This window comes from Heliangelus exortis, chromosome 2, assembly GCF_036169615.1.
Source record: "Heliangelus exortis chromosome 2, bHelExo1.hap1, whole genome shotgun sequence".
In the NCBI taxonomy this organism is placed as follows: Eukaryota; Metazoa; Chordata; class Aves; order Apodiformes; family Trochilidae; genus Heliangelus; species Heliangelus exortis.
Window position 1 is genome coordinate 55779801 of NC_092423.1, and position 19188 is coordinate 55798988.

Below are 19188 nucleotides of genomic sequence, written 5' to 3' on the forward strand. Positions count from 1 at the left end.
TTTTTGCAACTAGTCGTGTAGAGTTCCATATGGCAGCGTTCCACCTTTGATAGCCTCCTACCAGACAACAGGATCCATCAGTGAAAAGAGCGTATTTTTTCTCATTCTCTGGTAGTTGGTCATATGGTGGGGCTTCTTCAGCCCGTTTTACCACTTTCTCCAGTGGTATTCCAAAGTGTTTGCCTTCTGGCCAATGTGTTATTGCTTCTACAATTCCTGTACAATTGAGTCTTCCTATCTTAGCTCTCTGTGAGAGTAAAGCAATCCATTTACTCCAGGTAGCATCGGTACCATGATGGGAAGATTCTCTACCTGTGTACATAAAACCCAGTACAGATAATCGTGCCACCAGGATGAGCTGTGCTTCAGTACCAATCACTTCTGAAGCAGCTCTAACTCCTTTGTATGTGGCCAATATCTCTTTTTCAGTGGCTGTGTAGTTGGCTTCAGAGCCTTTGTAGTTTTGACCCCAAAATCCTAGAGGTCAACCTTGAGTCTCTCCTGGAGCTTTCTGCCAGAGGCTCCATGTAGGACCATCACCTCCATCTCCAGTGTAAAGCACATTTGTAATGTCTGGCCCTGTTCGAATTGGTCCAAGAGCCATTGCCTGCACAATCTCCTGTTTAATACTTTCAAAAGCAGCTTGTTGTCCTGAGCCCAAAGAAGTCTGTCTTCTTCCGGGTAACCTCATAGAGAGGTTTCACAATCTGATTATAAGCAGGATAGCTGTTATTTTGTTAATCACGTCCATTGGGATGTGGCGACGTCCATCTTGCCACTTAACCCCCAGAAACTGTATCTCTCGTGCAGGTCCCTTGACCTTGCTCCTTTTGATAGCAAAACCAGCCTCTAGAAGGATTTCTATTATCTTCTTACCTTTCTCATAGACTTCCTTTGCTGTGTCACCCCACACATTGATGTCATCGATGTACTGTAGATGTTCTGGAGCTCCACCCTTTTCCAAGGTATCATGGATCAGTCCATGGCAGATGGTGGGGCTGTGTTTCCATCGCTGGGGCAGTTGATTCCAAGTGTACTGGACACCTCTCCAGGTGCAAACTGTGCCCTGCATTCTGGTGCTATAGGAATAGCAAAAAATGCATTAGCAATGTCAATAGTAGCATACCACCTGGCTGCTTTTGATTCCAGCTCATACTGAAGTTCTAGTATGTCCGGCACAGCAGCACTTAGTGGTGGAGTAACCTCATTCAGGGCACGATAGTCCACTGTCAGCCTCCATTCTCCATTAGGCTTTTGCACTGGCCATACAGGACTGTTGAAGGGTGAGTGAGTCCTGCTGATCACTCCTTGGCTCTCTAGTTGCCGGATCAGTCTGTGAATGGGGATCACAGCATCTCTGTTGACGCGATATTGTCTTCGATGCACTATTGAAGTAGCAGTTGGCACCCCCTGGTTTATAGTTCTCAGCAACCCCACTACAAAGGATTTATCTGAAAGGCCAAACAAAGCATGCAGCCATCCTGCATTCTCAGTCTTAATAGCTGCAGTACCAAAGGACCACCAGTACCCTTTCGGGTCCTCGAAATCACCTCCCTTGAGGTAGTCTGTGCCAAGGATGCACGGAGCATCTGGGCCAGTCACTATCAGGTGTCTATGCCACTTTATTCCAGTGAGGCTCACATCAGCCTTTACAATGCTCCGTTCTTTAGATCCCCCCTGTCAATCCCGAAATAGTGACGGATTCTGTCCCTTTCTGATTCCATGGCATTAGGGTGCACTGTGCACCAGTGTCCACCAAGGCTTTATACTTTTGTGGTTCTAATGTGTAGTGAAATGAGGCAACCAGGTGCCACTAATTGCCAGGTAGTAATTGCCAGGTAACACAAGCATGAGCTTGTGTTAAGCCCACCTGTGCCTGATTAGGGCGGGCCCCTACTGCGCATGAGCTGGACTGGGGGGACAATAAAAGGTGAAGCTTGAAGCACAGGCTCAGCTCACTCCTGAGCAAGCGAGCAGAGAGATTAGCTGCTTTTTGTACTGGTTCTATGAGCACTGTGCTAACCTGATTGCGCCACTGGAGCTTTGTCTCAGCACCACACTAACTTGGTTGCGCCACTACAGCTCATCACCCTTAGGGTGAGGCTCAAACCCATGGCCTCAGCACTAATGTGCTAAGCCATTGAATCCACACAATCCAATAGGTTGTCCCTCTCCTCCACCTGGCTGGAGGCAGGGCACCTCTAAGCTTGAGCACATACCATACAACATTATCAGTACGTGCATTACTGGAGTTTGCCTCCCCAGTACTCACACCTGATGTACAGGGATCTTGAGTCACCAGCATATTTGAATTGGGTAACTCCACACTGGAGACTTGAGCAGCCGTCTTTTTAGAAGGACCTCCTTTTGCCTTCGCCTTACTCAGCAACTTACATGCTTGGTCCTCTAGAACAGCAGTAGGTTTCTGATCCCACTTTTTCATGTCCTCTCCATACTCACTCAGGAGTGCCCATAGGATTCCTCTTAATGAAATCTGTTTCTCTCGATTCCGTCTCATAGGAGGGCGTCTCCTCTTAATGGTTGCAATGCGGTGTCCTCCTCCTGTCTGAGGAAAAAGGGGTGAATGCGGTTTCTCAGATGTTCTCTTTACAGCTGAGACCCAGGCCCGACAAGGGGTCGTGACAGCATCTTCACATTCTCGTGCTGTTTTAATCACATCACCCACAATTCCCTCCACATCTACAGGAACCCATAGCATTACTGATAGTGTATGGTTAAAAGGTGGTGGTGCAGCATTCACAAACCTTTGCAACATAGGTCTAGGGCATGGTATGTGATAATGATCTTCAATGTCATCATCATTATAGATCACGTCTCGTACAGCCAATTCTTCCAGATACCTGATAGCTTTTTCAAGTGTGGCTGCTTTGACCTGTGGGCAGTCTATTTCCTCTTTATAGGGATATCTCTCCCTTACAGCTGACAAGAGTCATTTCCATAGGCTGGTGGTTCTAGCCTTTTCCCCAAATGCCCGATCAATACCTGCATCTTTGGCCAGGGATCCCAACTGCCTGGCTTCCCTCTGAGTTAATGTTATGGTAGCAGCCCCTTCCTTCCAGCATCGGAGTAACCAAGTGAGAAGTGGTTCACCTGAAAAACGGCTGTAGTCTTTTCTCAGAGTATGCAAGTCCCTCATGGAATAGAACTGAGCAGATTCTGAGTCTGAGTGCTCCTCAGCTGACTCTGCTTTAGAGTCTGCTCTAGCTGCTCTACGAGGAGAGGCAGTATCCTCTATTTCCTCTATCACCTGGTCGTCTCGTTCAGACCTTGAAGGGTTAAGGCTCATTTCTGATTTCCATTGTTTTCCTTTCCTCCTAGTTACAGGTTCAACAAGTAACTGTGTGGGCTGAGGGGGAGAGGCTGTGGTGTCTGCAGCAGTAGCAGCAGCAGGGCTTGCTTTCTGAGCAGCAGCAGTGTCTGTGGGGGCAGAGACAGCAGCTGCAGCTGTAGCAGATACACTGGCAATGCTGGTCGTCCTTATCTGAGTTGTGCCCTTGTGTGAGGGGGGGCGAGAAGCAGCTGCAGAGGCAGGAGTGGGGGTGCTCTCTTTACGAGATGTACTTGTTCCCCTAATTGTAGTTGTCTTACTCCTCACCAACGTATGATAACACATGAAAATATTCACAGACACCTGAACAACAATGCCTACAAGAATCAGGAGGTTCAAAACTATAATCATCATAATGCCATTTTGACTAGAATCCGTTGAACTCAGCCTAAGAGTGGTATATTTCCTCAAAAGAAGGCTGAAAATGTAATTACCAACGAAGTTTTTAATCCTTGTATGAAACACCACTGCACCATGTACTGCACTGTATACGAGTATTGCAGACCATGTCACAACTACTTTTCTCAAGCAGCGCTTATTAAAAGTATTAACACTCGTTCCAGCTGCAAAAGCACATATCACATACCCTGAATACCAAAGGTACGGCACGATTGGTTTAATCTCCAACCCTGTGAAATTTCCAAAGAATAAGGTCTGATTCCCACTCAGTGAAGCCATTCTCCCACTGGAGTTGTAATTCAAACTATTCAGGCAAATTAGTCAGAATTTAAACTGGACTTGAGCCAATTAGCTCAGGCCCCACGTTGGGCGCCAATAAATCTGTCACGGTTTAACACTGGCCCGGCAATTAAACTGAGTGACAGATGCTCTCTATTAATCTCTCTCTCCTCCCTGATAAAGAAAGGAGAGAGAATAAGGGAGAGAGACTTATGGGTTGGAAACTAAACTACACAACTTTAATGAAACAGTAATGATAAATAGGAAAAATTGCTAAATGTATACAAATACTTGACATACAAATACATTAGCTTGCTGTTAATTTCAGCAAGTGCAACTACTTACAAGAGACTTAGCTGAAAGCAGAAGTACAAGACAGAAAATCACCTTTATCCTGGCCCAAACCAGAACAATTAGACACTAGAGTGAGGCTTTGAAATGTTAATACCCCTTCTAAAATAGCAAGTTGGCAGAGTTGTGGCAGGCTCTAGGATGACCCAGGTCTGGTGTCAGAGACATGGGACCATGCACTCTGCTCCTCAGCCTGCCACAGGGGTGAATGGGTTTCTGCCATTTCTCACTGCTGTCAGGGGAAGGAAGGAGTTTGAAGAGGGGTAGTTTTCCCCCTCATTCCAGAAGAATTCAGGGTCCCCTGGTAGACAAACACGGTCCCCTGGTGAGGGAGACATGCCTACCTGGAAGTAATGGAGGGCAACAGGCCAGGGTGAAGGAGGGGGCATCTCTTGCAATAGAAGCTTGATCTGGGATAAGAGACTCTTGCAAAGACTGTCTCTCTACCTTCTCTTTTGCCAGCTTTTCGTGGGGAATTTTTTTTTTCTTTTTTTTTTTTTTTCTTTGCCTCAGCCTTTTCTTTGATCACTAGTTTATGCCTTCATTTTAATGTTAGCATGGCAGTGAAACCAACTCACATCTGGGCCTGAGGGTCTTCATCTGTAATGAAACGTAAAGAAACCTGTCAGGGGCTGACACATTCTCAGTCTCCTGAGAGAGAGGTGGGAAATGAGCTCTGGGAATCAAGAGTTCAGACCATGTTTTCCAAAGTAGTGAATTTTTTTGATGAAACTTTGTTTTTCTTCCTCATTAATTTCCCACAGAAATTGGGAAGATCGATCAAGATATATATAAATACAACACCCCAGGATTCACTGGCTGCCTATCAAGAGTACAGTTCAACCAGATTGCTCCACTCAAGGCAGCTCTGAGACCTACCAATGCCTCCTCTCACGTCCACATCCAAGGAGAACTGGTAGAATCCAACTGTGGAGCATCTCCACTCACCATCCCACCAATGTCAGCTGCTACTGACCCATGGCACTTAGACTCAGGTAAGCTGCGGTGCATGCCTTGTTAGCTCAGCAGAGCAGTCCAGAAAGCCCCTCTGTAAAGAAGAATCAAAAGAAACTGAATGTGATTGTAGGGCTATAGTCACAGTAGGAAATGTCAATCTGCAATGACAGATTTCTCACCACTTCTAAACGCAGTTAAAGTATATTTTCCTTGCCTTTTTAAATATTCTGCTTTATTTTACTTTTCTGTAAGTCTTACACTGTTTGAATCTTGAGTTTTGACCTAAGTGCTGCAACACCACTTTCACTATAGTATTGCGCATATAATCAGCAAAATGTTTTTAAGTACAATTAGGTACAGTAGTAGTTCTTACACTATATGCCACATAAGTGAGTATATTTTAGTTAGTTACATACCAAAAAAAAAAAAAAAATCTAATTTTAGTCTTAAATATATTATGTAAAGTCTTGATTTGTTTCCTAAAATGTCTAAGCTTATGCCACGTTTATTGGAAAATTCTATTAGTCATGATTTCATTCATCTCATTCTGAAAATGCTGGAGAGCAAAAACACTTTTCTGATTCCCAAAAATATCATCCTCCATTTTGAAAGATTGTGAAAGTATACCTTGTACCTAAAATTATGAAGTTTTTTTCTATTCGTTTTTTGGTGTCAGATAAATAATTAAAAAAAAAAATATGACCTCTTAGGGTCATATATACACTGGGTTTTGTTTTGTTTTTTTTTTTTCCCTCATTCTGATTTCATTTGTAGTGGCATAAATTAGTGGCAAAGTTGATGGATTTGCAGTGATATAAAAATAAAAAATCTAGAGGTAAAAAAAATGGGATTTGTTAACTGAACTGCAATCAGAGAATTATGCCAGATTCCCTCTCAAATGATCAATAAGGTGGTTGGGTTTTGTTTTTTGTTTTTGTTTTTTCTTAAATTAACATAGCATGTAAACTTTGTGAAGCAAGTTTAATACTAAGATACAATAAAGAAAGACCATGGTTTTGCTAGCTACAGACATTGGTTACATCACTTTCCCACAATGGAACATCATGGTTAAAGCCAAAAGTTGATAGAATACATAATTCCTTTGTTCAGACCAGGTTTCCTCCAAATTCCTTACTGTCTTTTCTAGCAATGAGCCTTGCCTCATCTTTATTTTCTGGCAGCAGGCCTTGTCTCAGTAATGAGACAAGGTTGGCCTTGGTTTGCAGCATGGGACCCTGCTTTTCGCTAGCTCTCAGGACTCATAATATCAAGGCGGCCCCCCATACTCCATCATTTTTGTGCATGTGTTTAGTTTCCCTTGTAAGCCAGGAAGGGGAGCACAACTGACTGAGTATTGGTATCTGCTATCAAGAGTGGAACAATTTGTTTCTCTACTGAGAGTATATAATAAGGAGTAGTCTGTAATTGCGTAGCAGTAGAGTCTCACCTTACCAGCAGAGTTGATATAATTTGACAAAACGTAACCAGAGAGCTTGCTTTTGTTTTCCTCAATGTTATGATCCTGTGGAGAAATAGATAAGTGGCTGGATCTCGTGTCAACACTCTCCAAATCCTAAAGTGTCTGTGAGTGTCTGCTCTCTTTGTAAGTTCAATTATTGAATGCTTGGCTTCAAAATAGATACAGGAAGAAGGAATTATAGTTCACATCTTTGCTTTTATTTTGTTCTCTTACTGTTTTACTTCAATCAATAACTTCATCACTGGGGGGTTTACATAGCCTGTTGTCACCAGATCCAGTTGATTCAAAATGCTCCTTCTGAAAATGGCAGATGCAAAATAATGTGTACTATAATGAAACAAAATTATCATTCACTGTTAAATCAACCACATCTGTCATCTTTAACATTTAGTCCTAATTATGGTCTGTTTATCCAGTCTGATCTCCCTGTTGCATTCAGTGAGTATTGCTGTATTGCAGCTGGCTGTGACAATGACCATGTGTGATAGATGATGGTAGGTCTTCTGACCATCATTTGTGGCCATCTGGTGTTTCAGGTGTTATTAAAATGATGGAGAAAACATGAATTTTGCTTGCACTCAGTCTGAAATTACCCTTTTAGGTGCTGCAAAGTTCCTTAACCTCATTTACCCTGAGACTAGTAACAAAGGACTCTGTAGATTTACTCTGTGCTTATTGAACCTATGGCACTGTAAACAGCAGCCCACGGAAGAAAGAGAAAGTGTGCTGGGTACTTTTACATAATTTATCTTTAGGATGATGGTGTTCAGAGCAAGTCAAATGGCCTGCTGTGGGAAGACATGGTGCACAGAAAAGATTGTGGTAAAGTTTGTAACCCACAGATGAACTTAGTACAATTCAATCCATTTGTACATTAACTGTAGTTTTTAAAGAAATGGCTTTGGTGTATCCTAACAGCAAACTAATGTCTCTGTGCTACATCTGCATGACCAGAGGATTTCAGGGAACTGGCAGCACATCTTTTGGCTACTAACTATCAGATTCCAGGACAGATTAAAAAGCTCTTGCTAAATTCTTAATGTTTTGAGTCATACAAGTGACACCCTGACTGCTTCGAGAAACCTAGGGAAGATTCAGAATTTTGATTACTTTTTCATTATGGTAATGAAATCAGCTGCTTGAAAGCAATCTTTGTAGACCAGGTACTAAAGGAAAACTGAACAGCCCTGTTCATGGTTTCACCTAACAATTAGATAGGATGGTATGTAGACTAGAACTCCCACAGTATCCTCCACACCTTACATTACATTCACAACCAGCTACCTGTCCAGAGAAGCTTTGCAAGGTAACAACATTAGAGTAACTGAAACTTCATGGCACATATTTGCTGTGTGTGAGTCATAATTTAAAGCTTTCAAGGCTCAAGTACCAGGAGGTGTGAAAGAGCTTGCTGAGACATGTATTTACAATTAGTGTCACACTGGAAGTGTGACAAGTAACAATGGAAGACTGAACAGGAAGGATGTGTTCTGAGTTGTGACAGAGAAATGAAGGCAAACACTTCTCCATCAGCAACTCACCTTGTACTTCATCTGCTTATTATAATCATGTGAGCTGGTTATTATACTAGGGTGATTTAGATTTGCATGAAACATGAGTCACTAAGTAACAACACTGGTGTTATCTGACAAGTCATTTAAAACATTTTAGGAGCTGGTCTTTACAACACTCTGTTGTCTTCTATGATTTTACCAGAGCATCAGTATTACTGTTGCCCATTTGTCAGCGTGTTCTGACATGTTCTTTCCTCATTTAATTGCTGAATTTCAGAAGTAATGGAAGAAAGAATCTTGCTAGTTGTCTACTTGGTAAAGTTTAATACTTTCAAAGAATGTGCTGATAATAAGGTCAAAGATGAGTCATCATATGTTTGAATGAAAACTGCTAGCCAAAATACATGCAGTCTGTTGGTGACAGTACTCTGTTGTTAAGCTCACCTTGGAGGCAAAAGGAATCTGCCCTGATACTTTTTCTTCTGCCTAATTTCTGTGACAGGAGTTATCCTTTTGCAGTTCTTAGATCTGTGATCCGTAGCTAATTTGGATCATTTGAGAAGCTAATGCTGCCTGGAGTTTCAAGGGAAATTTTACCTAAAAAGGAAAGTACTTAGTCCTTTTCTTCCTCCTAACTGTATTAATACAGTTAGTAAAAAACTCGTATAGGCAATTCTGAAGAAAAAGATATTCTATAGCCATATGTTTGTGATTTTAAATAGTATACTTCAGTAAAAACAAACAAACAAACAAAACAAAACAAAACCACAATATCCAATTAGGTGTCCTGCTGACACAAGAGTAAAAGGACAAGGCATTCATGAGTTATGGCAACTATATCTGCCAACACCACCATAGATGCTTTAAAAAAAAAAATTAATTAATTGTTAAACTACTTTTTCACACTCCTGGCTCTCCAGCAGTTGCAGAAGGTTAGAGCTGATCTGTTCAATCTGATCGTGAATTCTTCTTGTCTCCTTCCCATAGACACATGTTCCTCTTTCTTCTTTGTCAAGAGATGAGAGTCTTTGAGTGAGTAACATCTACTTGTTGATCCAATTGACATCTTCTGAGTATGTTTGGTGACAAGATGCAGGATTTACCTCGAGGTGCAGGGAGGACAGGTTTAAAGTTAGGGTTTGTTTTACCACTACCAGCACTTGCCTTTCATCACTACAGGGATAATATTCAAGCTGTGCCAAAATGTCACTGTAGGAAACATTTGTGGTCCTGCACAGTAAGGTTCTCCTTTGGAGCAAAATTAGGTGTTTACTTACCTTTACCTTTCTGTCTTTCAGAAAGGTGCAGTAATGCTGTTTTCAGAAGCCAACAAATATTAATGGTGGAAGTGCTGCTGCCAAAAAATGCTTGCCGGGCCCCATTCACTGAGAAACACTCTTGTTTGTCACACAGGCAACCTGACAAAAACCAGCTGCTCAACATGCAACTTACTTAATTCCCACCCCAGAATAGGCACACGGACTGCTACTCTAACCCCAAACCTCCCTTCAGGCCACGTGGCAAGCTGAAGCCAATCTTTCTTTTTTGTGGTATGAAAAGGATTTTATTCGGGATTTTAATCCATGCTAGTAGAAAGACAGTTTAATTCCCTTAGCCATTTTTTGGGTATAGTCAATACCTCAGAATTCATTGGAGTTCTCCATCTGGGGAAGAACAACGCCAGATGTACTATACAGGTTAGGGGTTGACCTGCTGGAAAGCAGTCAGGGGAAAAAGATCTGGGAGTTATAGTGGGCAACATGCTCACCATGAGTCAACAATGTGCCCTTGCAGCCAAAAGGACCAATGCCATCCTGGAGTCCATTAAGAAGAGTGTAGCCAGCAGGTCGAGTTCTGGGCTCCCCCAGATAAAGAAGGACAAGGAACTACTGAAGACAGTTGAGCACAGGGCTACTAAGATTATTAAGGGACTGGAACATATGCCCTATGAAGAAAGGCTGAGAGAGTTTGGGCTGTTTAGTTAAGACAAAGGGAGGCTGAAGGGGGGGTTCTCATCAATGTTTATAAATAGCGAAAGGGAGGGTGTGAGGAGGATGGGACCAGAGTCTAGTCTGTGGTGTCCAGGGACAGAACAAGGGGTAATGATCACAAGCTGGCACAAAGGAGATTTAACCTGAATATGGGAAAATACTTCTTCACTCTGAGGCTAACAGGAGCACTGGAACAAATGGCCCAGGGAAGCTGTGGCTTCTCCATCCCTGGAGACATTAAAAAGCTGCCTGCAAATCTTCCTGTGTAATCTGCTGCTAGGAATCCTGCTTTAGCAGGGGAGTTGGACTAGGTGATCTCCACGGGTCCCTTCCAAGCCCTACCATTCTGTGATCACTATCTTGTAAAGGCAACTGATTGCTTTCATACAGTATCACCTGGTACATCAAGCAAGGAAGATGCATCTGAGTTTTAAATGCTGACCTACGAAGTAATTAATATCCTGAATTATTTTACTGTCTCCAAGAAAGTACTTTTAAACACATTTTAACAACATTTTCTCTATTTCAAAATCAATGACATACTACAGTGGCAAAAAAGGGGATGGTTGCAAATACTCACCCAAGCTCCCTGGGCGTGCTTTGTTGTTGCAATTTCTGGTTGCTATGTGAGACCACAAAGAAAAGGTGAGATTGCCTTTAAAAAGCCTGTGTGATATTTTCTGGGGATTAAAACTAAGTTAACTATCCAAATTCTACTTTGAACCAGAATCGATTCCTTCATCCAGCTCTGCTGCAGGGAGTCTCTTTTTTAGATTGTTGGAAGATGAGCTTGATACATCTGATGACGTTTGCTCTCCATCTGTCTACTGTAGGATCACTTCTCCTACATGCTGTCCTCTCTGCCATGCCTCAGGTCATCCAGCTCAGAGTTCTCATCTGCAAAGCTCTTCCAGCAGTGGCCAAAATGTAGCAAAGGTGCTGGCTCATGACCCACAAAAAATTCAGCTGCTGGCTCACCTTAGGGTCTGTGGTAGCAAAAGGGATGGAACTTTTCCTTTACAAGACCTTACAGCTGTACCCACTGGCAGCCAGAAAACTCTGGAAATTTCTGAAGCCTTTTTCTGGATTGCAGTGACAAAGGCAAAAAAAAATCTCTATAATACTATATATAATCACACACTTTTGAAAGATGAGGATTTTGTTTGTTTTTGCTGAATTTATGTTAGTAGAGTAAAAAAATTACCTCCTGTGTTAACAGCAGTGCTTACCAGAAGTACCTCTTTTACTTTGATTTTATTTTTGCGAAGAGGAGGAAGCAAGAAGTTCTGAGGAATTAAAGAAGGTAATAGTGAAAGATTTTTTTTCTTCTTCTTTAGATAAGTATCTAGGCATCACAGTTTTCTTTCGATTATATCTGAGGATGTTGACTGTATTTCTAAACTACTGTTATGATATTTTACTGCAATTATAACATGAATCTTTAATTTCCTATTTACAGCCAGTGCTGATTTTCCCTACAATGGTCAAGCTATAGGAGATGGAGTTAACAGAAACTCTGCCATTATTGGAGGTAGGAAACCCATCTACTTCTCAAAGATACTTTGCAGGATGATTGTGGTGGCTGAGTTGCATATTCAAGCTATTTGCTAAGAGTTGACTGTGGGAAAACTACACCTGACCAAAGTAAAATAGAAAGTCATGTAAGTCTGTTGAGATTCATTGTTCTAATGAAATGGTTTGTTCTCACTTACTTGTGTCCTCTCAGATTCAGTTTTAGACAAATCAAAATACTGATATTCATAATACACATATTAATCATCCATATAGGGTGCTACTTTGCAGCAGTTACTTATGTTAACAGAATAATTAATTTATATGAAATTGCAAGAACACTTTTCCAGTTTCAGTAGATTCAACATAAATCTATGTCAAACACTATTTGCTCCAAACATGATAAATATCCCTCATGATTCTGCCTTCCTTTTTAGGGGCCAAGTTTTGCTATAACTTATGTGCAAGAGAGTCCTGTTCATTGTGATAGGTGATAAGCAATACCAGAACTGGAATTTTGAATCAGAATTCCATTAAAGCTGCCTTTAGAAATGAGGTTTAATTAATTAAGTGTATGCACACCTGCAACTTTTTCTGTCCTGTCCCTCTGCCACTGCATCAAATTCTGAAGGCATATTGAAAACAGAAAAAAAAGATCAACCTAATAGCTTTCAGTCAGTTCTAAATGCATATACAGTTACATAGTGGTGATGGGTTTTATCATGTAAAGCGATACTAAGTACAGTTTAATGGAATTTCTGATTTAGTTCAAAATAGAGAGTCTGTGTTTCCCCAGGTTTAGGTTAGTTAGTTACTTTAGTTTTGATTTGCTATGTTATTTTTCCTTTTTAATTTTTATTTGTGTTAACTACTTAAAAGTTGTCCTTAGTACTTTGAAATCTTCCATCATCCCTGGAAATTTTCAAGGCTAGACTGAACCACAGAATCACCTTGGCTGGAAAAGATCTTATAGACCATTGAGTCCAACCATAAGCTAACAATGACAAGACAGTAAAGCACATCCCTAAGCACTACGTCTATACGACTCTTAAATCCCTCCAGGGATGGTGATTCCACCAGTGCCCTGAGCAGTCTGTTCCAATGTCTGATAACTGTTTTAGTGAATAAATTCTACCTAGCATCCAATCTAAACCTCTCCCGGTGCAACTTGAGCCCATTCTCTCATGTCCTGTCACTTGTAAGTTCACTGAACTGATCAATACTCACCCCTTTACAACTTGTTTTAAGGTAGTTGTAGAGAGTGGTAAGATCAATCAGTGACTAGATACGGCTTTCAGCAACCTGGTCTAGTGGGAGGTGTCCATGCCAATGCAGGGGGGTTTGAACTAAATATTTAAAGTCCCTTCCAACCAAAACCATTCTGTGATTCTATGAATACTAGGATTGCATTTCATCCCTCAGAAAAAGCCTGGCTGCCTAACACATCAGTTACCAGAAGTGGCATAACATAATTCTATCTGATTACAAGAATTTTTTTTAACCTAAGAATTTTATATGTTCATCATGGAAGATGCCTGTAAAAAAGGGCCAGAAAAGGAACAATGCTGTTTTAGCACATATTTAGCTATCCTAAGAGCATAAGATACATGAGACTTTTCTGTAAGAGGGATGAGCCTCAATTAGATTATTGCAGGGCGAGCAATTAAGGATAGGTCTGATGATAAAGCAGTTACAACTATAATTACGTGGATCCAGTGCCTAATGGGTGGAGTGAGCCATCACAAATTTTATGGACATGTTGAGGAGCTATGATAGGTTAATACAGCCATTTTACATCATACACATTATATATCAGTGACGGCATCCTCAAAAACCTGACCATGCCACACCACACACACCATGCCTGACCAGTCCTGTGTCCAGTTTTGGGCCCCTCAGTTCAGGAAGGAGATTGAGGTGCTGGAGCAGGTCCAGAGAAGAGCAAGGAGGCTGTGAAGGGACGCCAGCACAAGTCCTGTGAGGAAGGGCTGAGGGAGCTGGGGGTGTTCAGTCTGGAGAAGAGGAGGCTCAGGAGAGACCTCATCACTCTCTACAACTCCCTTGAAAGGAGGGTGTAGCCAGGGGGGGATCAGTCTCTTCTCCCAGGCAGCTACCAGTGAGACAAGAGGGCATGGTCTTAAGCTCTGCCAGGGGAGGTTTAGGTTAGATATTAGGGAAAAATTCTGTACAGAGAGGGTAATCAGGCATTGGAATGAACTGCCCAGGGAGGTGGTGGATTCTCAGTCCCTGAAGGTTTTAAGAAGAGACTGATGTGGCACTCAGTGCAATGGTCTGGTAACCACAGTGGTAGTGGATCAAGGGTTGGACTTGATCTCAGAGGTCCTTTCCAACCTGGCTGATTCTATGATTTTTTTTCTATTATTCTGTGTCACCATTTTACCCCCATATTTTGGGAGTGCTCCACACCCTCTATGTCATCATCAGCAAAGTAAGGTAGTGTTAATGTAAGTAGTAATGTGCTTAGCATTAAGTGGGTGTTCATGCTGAAGTTTATCTGTGGGATGGAGATCACTAGCAGGCTCCTCTCAGTGTCTGCTGAGAAAACTATATAGTGAAAACTATATCAAAGTATTAGAAAAATGGAATCAAGCCACAGTGGTGATGTTTAACTGCCCTGGTAGCTTCAGCTCAGCTCAGAGGAGCTGCAGTATCCTTTTCTTCTGTCAAAATCTGTAGGTGTCCTCCTTGCTACTGGCATCTTTTCTTTCCACCTCTGTGTAGGCGTCATCGCAGTGGTGATCTTCACCATCCTCTGCACCTTGGTGTTCCTGATCCGCTACATGTTCCGCCACAAGGGAACCTACCACACCAACGAGGCCAAAGGGGCAGAGTCAGCCGAGAGTGCCGATGCCGCCATCATGAACAATGACCCCAACTTCACGGAGACCATCGATGAGAGCAAGAAGGAATGGCTTATCTAAGCCCACAGGGATGGGGTCTTAGGGTGGGATATGAGCTGGGCCAAGGTGGGACTGGGATGACTCTTGCAGTGGGGAGAGGACACTCTGCATTGGACACTTGAGCACATGTATTGTAAGAAGATCAGCACAACTGGAGGACTAGGTGACAGGAAACCACCACTAAGACTGGAGGAAAAAAGAAGAGTATCTCAAGCATTTAAGAAAAAATACTTTTTAATATTTATTTACAGCAAATTGCCCTTTCTGTATCCAAATAACAACAAGAAAGAGCAGTTTTGCAGCTATAGCATTGGTTAAAATTTCCAGTAATACCTGTGCATTTCTCTGTATGTTTAGAGGTGTTCTGGATAGCTGTGAAAGAAGAAATGGGGCTGTTTTTTTACATTTTAAAAAAGTTCTTTAAAACATGGGTATTTTGTCCTGAAAACACATGGCAGACCTTTCTTCCCAGTGTGTTCCTTCATTGCTGGACACTTTCTTACAGGCCTGCACCTTTCTCAGCCCTGCACCTCAACTGTATCAGGCTCATTTTGGTGACGTTGAACCAGGGGTTAAGGGCTGGGGATGGGACAGAGCGGTGAGGATTAATGCAAATCATATTCCCCTGTTTTTCAGTGTGTCATCCATCTGTGCCAGCCCTGGCAGGATCCATCTTTTTGACCCAAGCACTTGGTTGATTTAATACAATTCTCATTAGCATTGTAAAAATACTGTTATAACTATGACTGCTACCAGAGAGGATGATCATGAAGCACAGGAAGATTCGGGGAGGTTATTAGTATTAATCTGTTGGTCTCCAGGGGATAATGATGCTATGTTAGTTTGTAGACTTAGTCTTTTCCTGTGTCCTTGGCTGTGGCACTGGTGATCTGAAGCACATGCCAGTTTAAACTCAGCTCTGCCTGTGGCATGTTGCTATACACAATATTTAGGTATAAGCATTGTAGTAGGAAATTAGAGCCAGACTTTGCTTATTTTTCTTTTTTATAGGCTGTCACATAAATATTAATATAGCTCTGGTCAATGGCATTTGAACAGATGGGCTTCACATAATGCTTTTTTCTCAGCTCTGCATACTGGTTTAGTCTTCAAATTGATTTTGTTTCAGTCTCTTTGCAGGGACAGCCTCTACTGGAGGTGAAGCCAGGGAGTACTGGGAACTGCCCAGAGTAAGGCACATGAGGCCCTATGTGGTCAACTTGTGGACAAGTTGTACGTGTTGCCTGAGAAGCAGGCAGCCTGTAGGAAAGACAAAAGGGCAGCTTGAAGAACTAATATCCTTTGATAGCTATAACAGAGCTTTAGCTTGCCCTCAGGAGGGGAGTATGGTTCTCTAGTGGTATGATTTGATAGGAATTTAAGGTCTTAATTGGCAATTTTTGCAGTGGAACAGAAGACAGGCATTAATGTACTGCAGGGCATTTGATGTGTGTTAAAAGAACAGGAACAGTCCCAAGAATTTCCCTTTAAAAATATGATAGTTCTAGATTTCCTTTAATACTGCTGGGTTTAGTATGAACAGATTTAATCCATTTTTTGTACAGAAAAGCATTTTTTTTTCACCAAAGTCTGCAATCTAGTACATTGAGGAGTGCTGGTATCTTTAACTGTATATTTTTTGGTTGTATATTTCAATACTCTAGTCAATGCTTTAAAATGAAAAAACAAACAAAAAAACCCTTCACAGAGTGGGAATACTGGAATCTTTTGAGGCAAGAAACTTATAAGCACAATTTGTCAAACAGACAAGGTCAGATAGTTTAGCTTTTAAAGGCATAGCCTGAAGTCCCATTCTGGATTCAGTAAATGTGGATAGCAGAGTAAATCAAGACCATTGATTTCTTCTGTATTTGGAATTAGCATACAAAAAGCTGCCAGATTTTTTTTTAAAAAAATACTGTTTCTCAGGTAACATTATGTGGCAAGTAGGCACAAAAATCACCTCTGTCACTCTTGTGCTCTGCAGTCCTTTGCTTTGTCTTTGGTATTAACTTCTCTCTTTAGGCTTTAATCAAGGAGATGACTCCTTATTCTTGCTTAATTGTGTGTGTTAAGTCCCCACCCCTCGGATAGTATTATCAAGGGATGGATCTAGCCTGCACCACTAACTGTTCAGCAATATACATAGCAATCACGGTTCACTTTGCAGGGTTCAAAAAAGTATTTTCTGTACTATTTTATATTTAATTTCATTTTAATGGTGTTTTAGTGCACTCTGGACAACATCGTTGTCAACTATGTTGTCTGCAACTTCATGTTACCAAGAGAACTGAATATAGCATCATTTACATAGATTGAGATTTTGTTCGCAGCAAAAAGTTACTTAATAATCTGAATTTAGTGTCTGGGAAGAGGATCAGACCTATATATCCAGGAAGACCAGAGGCTTCTGCTGCTTCATGTTGGAGATACAGACTTTGCAGTCAGCATGCAAATTTGCCAAATGCCTCAGCGTGTCACATAGGGCAAAGATGGGTTGGTCTCTGTTCCTGACTCCTTGGTGAACCTAGGGAGAGTTATGTTATAGTGTGAAATCTATTAATTGATTTTCTAAAAGATGAAGAGCTAATCTGCCACAAAAGTAAGAATAATTTTCTGGAAAACAGCCTTAGACCAGTACACAAGCAATAGCTGTGAATTCATGTCTTAAATCTGAGCATCAGATTTTAAATTTCTGAAATCAAGTTGCAAGTATCTGCATTTCTCAAATGACATCATGGACATTTTTATGTGATGTGGTACAATACTGATAATTCTCAGTATTGTCATCATTTTCATGCTGACATGAAATGTTAGTCACTGTCATAACTAAAAACATTTAAATTATTAGAATTCTTCTTTTTTCTTAGACTGACCCTTAGACATGATATTCTAGAACAGCAACTGATCTCTGTATAGGCATTAAGTGACAATAGGTGAATTTCTGCCTGTTTTCTTTGTGTTCAATTTCTGAGAATTGCATATGTTAAATTACAGATAGCTGTCATTCATCAGTCTATCAGTGAAGCAGCAGCAGGCTCATAGAAGTAGACTGTATATTTTGCTAACACTATGTATATTCTAAGGATTTCTTCCTCTGTGAGCCTATTGAAAGCTGAAGCAACATCCATGGTTTGCTGCACACACTCTTATTCCAAAACCCCATATTGTTTGTTATTATCCATATGTCAGTAGTGGGGAAAGTCTGTTGGAGGGGAGATTGGCTCTTGCTTTTATAAAACTTTACTTTCCCCAAAGAATATTAAAATAATAAAATATTAAAATAATAAAATATTAAAATATCACTTCTTTTTAACTGCTTCATCTGTTTGAACTGTGCAGGAAAATTTAGCTTCCTGTACAGGTTGGAAAACCAAAGTCTCCCAGTTTTTGTTGCTAAAAGGCTCATTCCCAGTTTAACAGGAATGAATAGCAAAATAGCTGCAAGCAGTGGGGAGAGAAAAATTGGGCTGGAGACTAGGGCACAGTGTTAGTAAAACAATGCAGGCAGTATTTCAAATCATCATAACATCCATACCACCAGGTAATGAGTCCTGGAACTCCAAAGAGCAAAAATGGTGGAAAATTATGGAAAATCTTGATGTCAACCCTGCCTCAAGGGGAAATCTGCAATCCAGTCTGGTGGGTTTGGGTCAAGTCTTTAAGACATTATGTGTCTATCTGCTGATAGAAAGCTCAGAAGTATTAAATGGGAGAATGTATCTTTAATGGGCACTGGGGCGATTTCTATTTTTTTTTCTTCTTCTGTACATTTTATATCTATTCTAGCAGTTGCCCCCTCAAAGATATTGCAGCATTTTAAGATGATGCTCTAGGTAGCATTTATGTTTGTGAAAGGATGGCCATCATAAATTCACTTTAAGCATCTAGTAAATAATTCCATTTTAAGTAAAACAATGGTCTTTAATGGCAAATGCATCTAATTTCCAGGATATCTGTTGAAATGTGAAGCTATCTCAGTTTGACAGGCAATGCATTTTTAATATAATTTCTCCCTCAAACAATTTTTTATTCCAGTAACCACAGTGATCCTAAAAGGGTGTTATTTTTGAAAAGCAGAACCTGATTTCTTTTAATCTGATTTCATTATCCATCCTGGACAAAAAAAAGAAAAAACAAAACACCAGAAACCTTGCCTTCTGAAAATAACAGTATGTAAATAAGAATGAAAGAAGGACACTGGTTATGTGCACCTAATATATTCTATGAGTGTCCCCATTTTGCTAAAATTGTATTAAAAAACAGATTTAAAAAAAATACAGGGAAGGTTTACTGAAGTGCAAATATGTTCCTCCTGTATCAGGCAGACCTAATTTCCTAATTTCCTGTTATAAAGATTCTGCACTTGTTGAGATGGGCTGAGGGTCTGAGTATAGAGTTTTGGTAGAAATGAAATTACTACCTTTTTGAGGCT

General features: G+C 41.0%; 1 protein-coding gene across 1 annotated transcript in view; it reads left to right on the plus strand.

Annotated features, from left to right (window-relative positions):
• CNTNAP2 (contactin associated protein 2) overlaps nucleotides 1–18895 on the plus strand; it is an 830415-nt gene extending 811520 nt beyond the window's left edge. Inside the window, exons 22-24 of the mRNA XM_071736230.1 lie at nucleotides 5143–5373; nucleotides 11780–11851; nucleotides 14575–18895. Of these exons, the coding sequence (XP_071592331.1) occupies nucleotides 5143–5373; nucleotides 11780–11851; nucleotides 14575–14774 (503 nt within the window). The 3' untranslated portion in view covers nucleotides 14775–18895. The remainder of the gene's footprint in view (nucleotides 1–5142; nucleotides 5374–11779; nucleotides 11852–14574) is intronic.
• Nucleotides 18896–19188: the final 293 nt, after the last annotated feature.